The following is a 10,291-nucleotide window of genomic DNA, read 5'->3' as shown; positions in this document are numbered from 1 at the left end:
CTAAATAAAAAGGGTAATGTTAGGATGTCTTTCCTTTCGGTGCCATAATGACATAGAATTTTATGTCAATTTAAATATTTAATTTGGTTAAATAATTCATTTCTCATAAGCTTTTGGAAATGACTATGTTCACCAATTTCTTATTATCTTCCAAATCTTAAATTAAATTAACGAAAAAAAAAAAAATCATCCATAAAGCTATATTCATCTTTGAAAAAAAAAATTCCTTAGAAAACTACTACATCATTTCTTACTGCATCTACGATTTTAGAACCCTAAAAATCACTTTTCTTGAGGCACAATGAAGGCATGAGAAGAAAAGATAAAATAACATAAAAACTAAAAGAATTGTTAAATAATCATAGCAAGTAAATTATACACTAAACCCAATTTAAATGATAAAAAACTTCTTTTGTTTTGAAATAAGCTAAAGAAAACAGTTGTTTATAAAGATCAAAGTAACAAAATATATGGGAACCTTCAACAAGGCATGATCCATTTCTTAATTCACTTAATGCCTAAGAAAACAAACAGAAAAAAAAAAAAAAAAAATCATTGAGACATGAAGCAGGCATTGGACTCTTCAAGAGACAAAGATATATGGTGTGGAGTCTCTGAGAGAAGATTCGAAGTTGGAGACTTGGAGTTGGAGAAGATTCAATGATGAAGACTTGGAGTTGGAGAACACATTGCTGAGGGTATGGAAAAAATAATATAAAATCTTTATAAAATAAAAGCTACAGTCATTGGATTTGATACGGGTCCGTATGACACGGTCTTTTAAAAAGAATAATATTAATCTGATATGAAAATAAATGGTGATGTGTTTAATTATTAAAAAATAAATAGTAATGTGTCTCATTTAACTTTTCCACATAAGATTAGGGCATGCAAATTCTGTCATTAATATATTCTCAATAAAAAGGTATGTTATAACATATCATTTGTATTAAGAAAAATATAAGGCTAATTAAGATCATACAACTAGTTTGGTGTCACTTACCAAAATAAAAAGGCCTTTTTGTAGAAATATCATCCAGACTATGAGGTCTGTGTGCAAACATCATCCAAACTAAAACTTTTTTCCATTTGCCATCTAATCTTACTTTCACGTTACAATGTATCATATGTCGTCACATTTCATTCATTCACATATCATATGTCCTCACATTTCATTCATTCACATGTTAAAATTATGGATATTTTCGTCAATTCATATTATAAAATATTTAATAAATATATAAAATGTAATGTTTAATAAAATAAGAAGATAAATTTTTTTTGGCATAAAAAATTAAAATTTAAGAAAATACCAGATCCCCCCACCCACCCAGTCATCGGCGGCACCTCTTTCCGGCCCAACCACCCTACTCCACCCACCCAGACGTTGCCCTTCCTCTCTCTCTCTGCCCAAATCAAAGTGGCTAACTCCGAGGTTGGCAAGATTGGCGCAGTCCTACTTCAAAGACTCGGACTCTTGGGCGGATTTGATGATCCGATCTACGAGTATAATTGGGAGCGAGATTGGGTTTGCAATTGGCGGAAAGAGAAGGAGAGAGGGGAAGAGGGAAGGAGAGGGAGAGGGAGAGGGAGAGGGAGAGGGAGAGGGAGAGGGGGGAGAGAGAGAGAGAGAAAGGCCGGTGGCTGGGTGGGTGCTTGGGCGGTGGCTGCGTACCTGTTTTTATTTTTTATTTTTTATTTTTGGAATTTTTAAGTTTTCTTTTTAATTAGATTTACATAAAAAAGTTATTTAAAATTTGTTTTGATTTTACTAATAGATAAAATTGGAAGTTTGACTTTGAGAAAAAAAAAATTCTTATTAACAGAAAATTAAACGGTAGTGTCAATTTAGCTGCATTTTGAAAGATTGGATGGCAAATGAGAATTTTTTTTTTTTTAAGTGTGGATGGTGTTTCTGCACAGGCCTCATAGTGTGAATGGTATTTCTCCATAAAGCCAAATAAAAAAGAATAAGAACATAGAAAGAAAAAAAGACAAAGGGAAAGGAAAAGAGAAATTGGGAAAAAAAAAGTGTCTTGGACCACATTCATTGAATAGGTTTCACATAGGAAAGATGCGTTAGGAGTTAGGACCATGCAATTGCTACTTTCAAGATGGTCATTTTCATGTGAAATCCATAGGTTGAGTTTTTGTTTTGAATCATCCAATAGTATTGCAGATTTGGTTCTAAAGATAGCTTATGTGACACATGAATGATTTTGCCTTCTCATTCTTCTGGGGCTAAACTTCAATGGTCCCAGGTACGAGCACCCTTAAAATTAATTTGCTAATCCAGCCCATAAGATTCTGGGGAGAACCTGCAGAAACTTAAAGCCGGCCCAGCAAGCTTTAAGCTTAATATCTGATCAAATGGGCTTTTAATTTGAGGGCAAACCCAAGGCACTGCTAGTATGAATGGGCTCATAAGTCATGAGTGATGAGTTCAATCGTTGTCTAAGAAAACTGTGGGGTTTTAGAATTTCTCTTTGCATTTTTATTGCTGTATGTTGCAGGGGCTTATTCTAGTGCCTCGACTGAGTTGACTCGGTTACAATTTTACCGTGATGACTTCCTCAACCTGTTGGACCAAATTTCCTTGGAGAAGAGATTCAGTAACAGGTTTAGTTTTTATCTTTGTGGAATCGGACTTGCGCTTCTTTTCCTTCAGCCTTGTTGTAGGACCAGAGGGTGGGGTACCTAGAAAGGTACTTCGATGCCCGAGTTAGATTTTTGCTTCAAGTTTTCAGTGGTTTAAGTCAATAGAGAAATTATGTACATTTCACCATTGTTACTCCCTGAATTTATAGTGAGGGTTTTCTTGGGGCTCAAGCTTCACTACTCCACTTCCTGAGTGGCCCTTATTTCTCCTTACTTGGGTAGTTGGGTTCCTTCCACATTCCCCTATTCTTGGTCTCACGTTTTTTACTTGGTCATGTTAATTCATGAGCTTTGCTCGGTGCTTATTATTGTTATGGGCTCTTTTTCTACATTGCTTCTAATATACAGGCCCAGGACTTTGGGCTGACCTAATATTATTTTGAGCCATTTACAGGCCGTCTAATTTTCTCTCTTCTTAAACTAATATCTTATTTTAATTATCTTAATTTTAAGAGATAATGTGAGTTAAAATTTTTTAAAAGTCTATTTTTTGGACCTTCTCCTAAAAAATTGGATTTAAGTACAAATCTAAATTTTTATATTGTTTTAGTCCCAACAACTCTCCAAAATTCAATCTACTTATAATTAACTATATTATTTTCCTCAACAAGGCCCATTCACGCAAGCCGATTGATGCAAGATCCATTCACCTCGCTGAGATGGGGTTGCATGCCAGTAAGATTTCACTTCTCTTGTACATCATATTGTGAGTGCATAAAATTTATAGTGCCTAATTTTAAACACCCTACTCACCAAAAAAATTTGTCTAAACCCCCACCCATCTAGAAACTCTTTCAAAACCCCCTAAAACTTATAATCCTAAATTACCCTTCTGACGCATGCTGACACATGCTGACGTCACTGTAACTGTATTTTGGTGAAACTGTTTTTTTTTTTTTTTTTTGGAATTGAAGTTTTTGCTAAAACTCAATATTTCACTAAAACTAAAATCAAACACTGAAATTGAATTTCATTACACTGAAACTGAATTTCAAAAATTCAGTTACACTGAAACTGAATTTCAAGAATTCAATTACACTGAAACTGAATTTCAGAAATTCAGTTACACTAAATTGAAGAATTCAGTTATGAATTCACTTACTGAAACTGAATTAAGTGATGAAACAATTACACCTTGACTAAAATGCAATTACACCTTAATTAAAAAACAATTACACATTTACTAAAACAATTACACTTCACTAAAACAGTTACACCTTTACTGAATTCCGTTTCACTAAAAAGAACACAGCAACCTTATAAAAAAAAAAACAATAACAATACAATAAGGCATTGAGATGAGAGGAGTAGCCAACAATACAACGTCGTCCGATCATCTCACGCGCGACGAGTACACGACAGTCGCCACTGCCTCGATCTGTTTCTACCTGCAAATTTGATTCATCATATTTCAGAACCATAATTTCATTCAAAATTCATTTAAAACTCATGTTTCACGAGCTGAAACTATTTCATGAGCTAAAACTGTTTCACGAGCTGAAACTGTTTCACGAACTGAAACTGTTTAATCAATAAATGTAGGCTTAAAGTTCCCTATACACAGTTACAACAACACACAATGAGGTTCGATTTGGGGTTTTTTGATTCATTAGCAATTGGTCCAATCCAAACACATAGCATTGAAGAGTACAATGAGGAGAAGAATATTAGTACCTGACTCGACGGAAATGGCTGCCGGAAAAGCCAAATCGCCGGCGAAGAAGCCGCGGCCTTTGTGGCTTCGATCTGCCGCCGTGGCTGATCAGATGGAAAATCCGAGCACACCATCGTGCTCAGGACGTCGAGAGGAAGAAGGCTTGGGTGGTTTGGCATTCCAACTCCGCCGAAAAAGGCAGATCGCCGGCGGAGAAGCTGCGGCCTTTGTGGCATCGATCTGCCGCCGTGGCTGATCGGATGGAGAATCCGAGCATACCATCGTGCTCAGGACGTCGAGAGGAAGAAGACTTGGGTGGTCCGGCATTCCAACTTCGTCGAAAAAGGCAGATCGCCGGCGAACACCACCGATCGTAGTGGCGGCGATCTGGGCTGTTTGGGCTTGATTCGGGGCGAGTGATGACAGAGGGAGAAAGATGAGAGAAAGACGAAGCTGATGGTGGTGGTCTTGCTGGCAACCGTTGCCGGACGACACCACACGCGCCGACAACAGCCGCGCGCGGAGGAGAGAGAACAGAGAAGGTGCAGGAATGAGAGAGAGAGAGAGAGAGAGAGAGAGAGAGAGAGAGAGAGAGAGCGTGAGGATGAGGATGAGAGAAATTAAAAAAAAAAACTGATTTGAATAACAGGGTTATAATAGGAATATTTAAAAAAATGTGGGTCAAACATAAGTGGATGTTAGTTGACCAGGGGGTTTTGGGAGAGTTTAAATGACTAATAGGGGGTTTTGAATTATTTTTAATAAGGGTGGAGGTTTTGAAATAACTAAACTCTAATTAGGGGGTTTTGAATAGTTTACATTAAAATTTATGACTCACAAAAATCATAATATATTGAATTTGGAGTGCTAGAGACTAAAATCAGAAGTTTTGAAGATCCGCCAGAAAATTTGCAACATACAAAATTTAATGTTAAGGTTGGCAAGAGCATATGATGGATATGGATTCCATTCATTCAAGCAGGTTCGAAAAATAGTTTTCCATACCCATGAATTAAAGACACATGCATTTTGTGGGTCATATAAATTGCGTTTTTGTGCCTAAGATTTTGGTATGATATTTGTCCTTTCTGGGGTCCAAATTTTGTTCCAAACATTGAAAATGACCACATGAAATGGGATCTGAGATTTCCCATATAAAAAAAGGGATCTACGATTGTATTTTTATAATTTTTACAAAATGATATTAAAGAAAAAAACATGGATTTCAATTGAAGTGTCGGTTGCGAATTCATGCACCATATAGATCACACCAAAAAAAAAAATCTCAATTATTGTACATAAAAGATATTCGAAGTTGCTCAAAATCTGGGATGATATTGTTAGATTAGACCTATTGTTTCTTTGTTGAGTACGTAGGACCCTTTACTTTTGAATTAGCTAATAATTGACATATATATATAATATATATTTTGTGAAGGGGACACATTTGCAGGTACCAAAACATATCAGTACCATATATTTATGCATTGAATTGAATTAATGAATTCTATATTCCGCTAACATTGTTTCGTTTGCTACTAATTGCTTGGGCCTCATGATGTTAATTAATTATAATTATAATGTAATGGTTCCATGGATTCCTGCAATATTTGTCTATCTTAGTAGGGAACATGAAAATCATGTATTCTAATTTATAGGTTTGGTATGTTGAAATTCAAATATTTTTACTTCATTTGTTTTATGAAAGCCAACCTCCTTTAAGAAAAATGAAAGTATCAACTAGTCTTTGAGGTTATTGCACTTATTGTTAAAAAAAAAAAAAAAAAAAAGTTATTGCACTTATATTTCTAATCTGCGCACTTATATATTCAAGATGTATATCCGGAAAAGCCCATTTATATATTAAGAAAAAAAAAAATAGTATTGTCGATCTTCAGTTCCTCACTACCCAAACTTCTATAGTCGAGCTAGCTTGACCCAAAGTTAGAATGCTGCAAGATCGATATTTTCCATCAAAGACCAGATATTGCCTGGCACAACGTGCAAATTAACACTGCACTGCATGTTTGCAGATATTTTATTAACTTTTATATGTTGACGGATTTTTCTTTTTACCACTAAGGTATAAGTTCTCTATTATTAATGTTGTACTGTAAATATTCTATGCTATTTGACATACATCATTAATCACAAAAAGATCGAGATTTTTGGGAAGTATGCCTATATATATATATATATATATATATCATTTCATTGCTGAAATAAAGTATGCATTAGTCGAAGATTTGACTTGATTGTTGAAGAGTACGTCTTTGGCCAACTTTACATTAACGTTATCGGTGATCACACATTCTTCTTAATTTTATCACATGAGATTATGAGAAGCATGAGATGGTTGGTCTGATTTTGGGCTATTTGCATTTCTCATATAAAAAGATCGAGTTTTCTTTTTAATGAAAGGAAACGAGCTTTATTAAAATCTAAAAAGTATTACATAAGTACGTCTTCTAATGGAGTGTCATGAATAATAGTAAGAGACTTTTCATATTAAAGACAACAATAAAAAAATAGAATTAGCAAACTTAACTAATCGATGGCGCCAGACAATTTGCTTGGCTAAATTTTTTTTTATTCGACTTGGCTAAACAAAATTAAGTTGACATCTATAAATACAAACCCATTTGAAGATATTGATCATATATTGGTCACCCTAAGTTTGTTACCATCAAAATTCGTTCCAATTCTAAGTTGGGAGTAGATGTCATCTTATGGTAAGAAAAAATGAAAGAATTTTTGGTTTCTTTTAACTCAGAAGAAGGAATTTGAAAAAGATAAATGATACTTAATGGTGACGAGCAGATACTTGATAGTGAAGAGCAAAACTGAGATGCGATCTTAAAACGGGAGAAGATATCCTGAAGATTGGACCTGTTGGTCGATCTCGTGGCCTGAGAGGCCTTTATATTGAAATTCGAATAATTTTACATCATTTTCAAATTGACGGATCTCCTATGAGTTTCACTTTAGTTAATAACGTTTTTTAATTGTGTTTCATTACACTTGGTGAATACATCGCCACACACTCCTCTATGTTATTATTCATGTTCCAACAAGTGATCTTAATGCCTTAAAATCAGATAGTCTAGTTTGTATGAAATCAGATAGTCTAGTCTCTATGTTATTATTCATGTTCCAACAAGTGATCTTAATGCCTTCAAATCAGATAGTCTAGTTTGTATGAAATCAATTTAATGCTTTCATTTTGTGAAAGAACAAAATTACCAACAAAAAAAAAAAAACAAGCAGAAAGAAAGATACTGCCCGTACTGCAAGTTGCAAACCAAGATATGGTGATATTGATGACTCAAGGCCATGCACGTGTAACTTGTAACTCGTACAAGTGCCACTTTGGATTTTGTACATGCATGACACAAATATCGAGGCAGAGTCAATCTTTTAAATGCCGTCTAGTTCTCTGGGCCCAAGCACCAACGTAAAGACCTACCAGCTATCAATGCCTCTCTCCCCCATGCCAATCTTGTCCTTCAACCCACTGTCGGCGAGAGTTTAATAATAAGAATAGAGGAATACTATTTAACTTAACTTTCTGGTCGACTATTTTCCATTTCACGTTTTAAATTTATGAACAAAATTATTCATTTTTTCTGATAATTCTATAAAAATAATATTTGTAAAATATTAATTAAATAAAAAATTATTTGGTTATGTAACAATAATCAAATAAATAAACAGTTTTAATAATAATTTAATTCACCATTTGTTTATTTGATAAATATTAAGTAATTGAATAATTTTTTATTTTGTTAATTTTATTTGTAGAAATAATCTTCAAATAATTACCTAATCCTAATAAAAATATACTGTAAAATAAAAATAATAATAAAAATTAATAAATAAGGTAGATCGAAGAACATGGATAACATTCTCCATAAAAATAATAGTACTACCTTCGTCAACTATGTTTACTAAATCTATTTGGTAAAATCTTACAACGTAGACACTGGATGTTATATCTATAATTTGTGACCCTTAAAAGTTGATGGACAAGTTCACTTTTTATATTATTGAAGTATAGATTATCCACTCATCGTTAAATGTATTTGCATAGCATGTGGTGTCCATAGTCCATACTGTACATGTTCGCATTTACTTATGAAACAATGTATCAATAATGGACATATGTTCATATCACTTGTCGAAGACAAATATAAATTAGAGTTAGATTTAACTAAGTAAAACATTGCAACGTTATTTGGTGAACAAAATTTAAGAAACAAAATTTGGTGAATGTTGTAATATTCTAATAAGAAAGTGTAGTTCGTCTCTAGTAGAAATTCACATGTAATAGTGATTTACAAATCTAAACTATATTATTAAAAAGTGAGGCTGTCAAATTCTAATACTAAAACAAGTGTTCGTATGACATGTAAATCCGGACTATAGAATTTTCCTAGAAAGTGTGTGTTTGTGTTAATATACAATAAGAAAGGTGAGCTGTGTTTTTGTACTTTGCCTTTACAAATAGGAGGCACACATATCTTATACTTTGATTTCCTCTTTAGTTTCCACCCACCTTCCAAATGTCTCAAACCAATGTCATTTCTTTTCTTCCCTATTTCTTTATTCACTCACTCAATACCAAGTCTCCCATTTCCTTCTTGTATATAAACTCTCTCCCCAAAACCTCTTCCACTACAAAACCCCAAACACAATAACCTTCTAGCTCTTCTCTCTTCTCTCTCAGGCACACATACACACAATCAAAAAAACCCAGATCAAATTAATCAATCACACACAAACATGGTTTCATCAAAATCCCTTATAATCTCCCCAAGAAAGCTTAGATCAGATTTGTACTCCTACTCATACCAAGCAGATTCAAACACCCCACTAGTGGTCAATGTTCTTGCTTCTCTAATTGAGAGGAACATGGCCAGGAACCAGAGGATTAATGCCAAGAATGGCAGCCATAATTGGTATGTGTCCAACAAAGACATCAAGACTCGGATTTTTGAGTGCCATGAGACCCCGGACATGACAATTCAGTCCTATCTAGAGAGGATCTTCAGGTACACCAGAGCTGGACCATCAGTCTATGTGGTTGCATATGTCTACATTGATCGTTTTTGCCAGAACAATCCTGGGTTTCGAATCAATGCCACAAATGTTCACAGGCTGCTCATCACAACTATAATGGTGGCTTCCAAGTATGTGGAAGACATGTAAGTGCTGTGTGTGTGTGTGTCTCTCTCTCTCTCTCTCTCTCTCTGTTCCTAATGTGAAATCTTCTTATTTTTCAACAGGAATTACAGAAACTCATACTTTGCAAGAGTTGGGGGATTGACAACTAATGAGTTGAACAAGTTGGAGCTTGATTTTTTGTTCTTGATGGGGTTCAAGTTGCATGTGAATGTGAGTGTGTTTGAGAGCTATTGTTGCCATTTGGAAAGAGAGGTTAGTATTGGAGGAGGCTACCACATAGAGAGCGCATTGAGATGTGCAGAGGAAATCACAACAAGGCAAAATGAAGAGAGAAGATACAATCAGTTTGCTGGTGTTTTGTTGTAGATCAAATGGAGGAGATTTTTTTCCGTTCTTTTTTATTAGCTTACTAATTCTTGTGTATAGATGGATATATAATTTGTGAAAACGTTTTGGGGTTATAGATTAAGCCAATACAGAGAGTGGTGTATAAAATTGTCATATCTTTTTTTTAGCAACCAGGGACCAAATGACTAGTTTTCGTTCACCGATCACCAGATCAAATTTTTGGACCAATCAAAGGCGATAATTATACCGGGCCTAGGGAATTCAAAAGAATAATACAATATATATGTGTTTTCCAAATTGGGGTAATTAGTACTTGTATGCCACATAACATGAATTTTCTTTGTAAATAAGCTTATATTTTTTTTTTGGTCAAGAAAATAAGCTTATATATTCAGACAAAAAAAAATTTATATATATGCATCAAAAAGCTAGAGGGTGACTCTTTCA

At 34.4% G+C, this 10,291-nt stretch overlaps 1 protein-coding gene across 1 annotated transcript; it reads left to right on the top strand.

Moving 5' to 3' along the window:
• The first annotated feature begins 8,884 nt into the window (after positions 1-8,884).
• On the top strand, positions 8,885-10,055 carry LOC147290864 (cyclin-U2-1-like). Its single transcript, XM_086238204.1, has 2 exons — positions 8,885-9,516; positions 9,598-10,055. The coding sequence occupies exons 1-2, from the start codon at positions 9,095-9,097 to the stop codon at positions 9,860-9,862; spliced, it is 687 nt and encodes a 228-aa protein (XP_086094330.1). The 5' UTR covers positions 8,885-9,094; the 3' UTR covers positions 9,863-10,055.
• Positions 10,056-10,291: the final 236 nt, after the last annotated feature.

The sequence above is a fragment of the Dryas octopetala genome, chromosome 3 (genome assembly GCF_963921425.1).
Source record: "Dryas octopetala chromosome 3, drDryOcto1.1, whole genome shotgun sequence".
Taxonomy (NCBI): domain Eukaryota; kingdom Viridiplantae; phylum Streptophyta; class Magnoliopsida; order Rosales; family Rosaceae; genus Dryas; species Dryas octopetala.
Note: the sequence above shows the minus strand (reverse complement) of the source record. Positions and strands in the feature narration are given on the sequence as shown.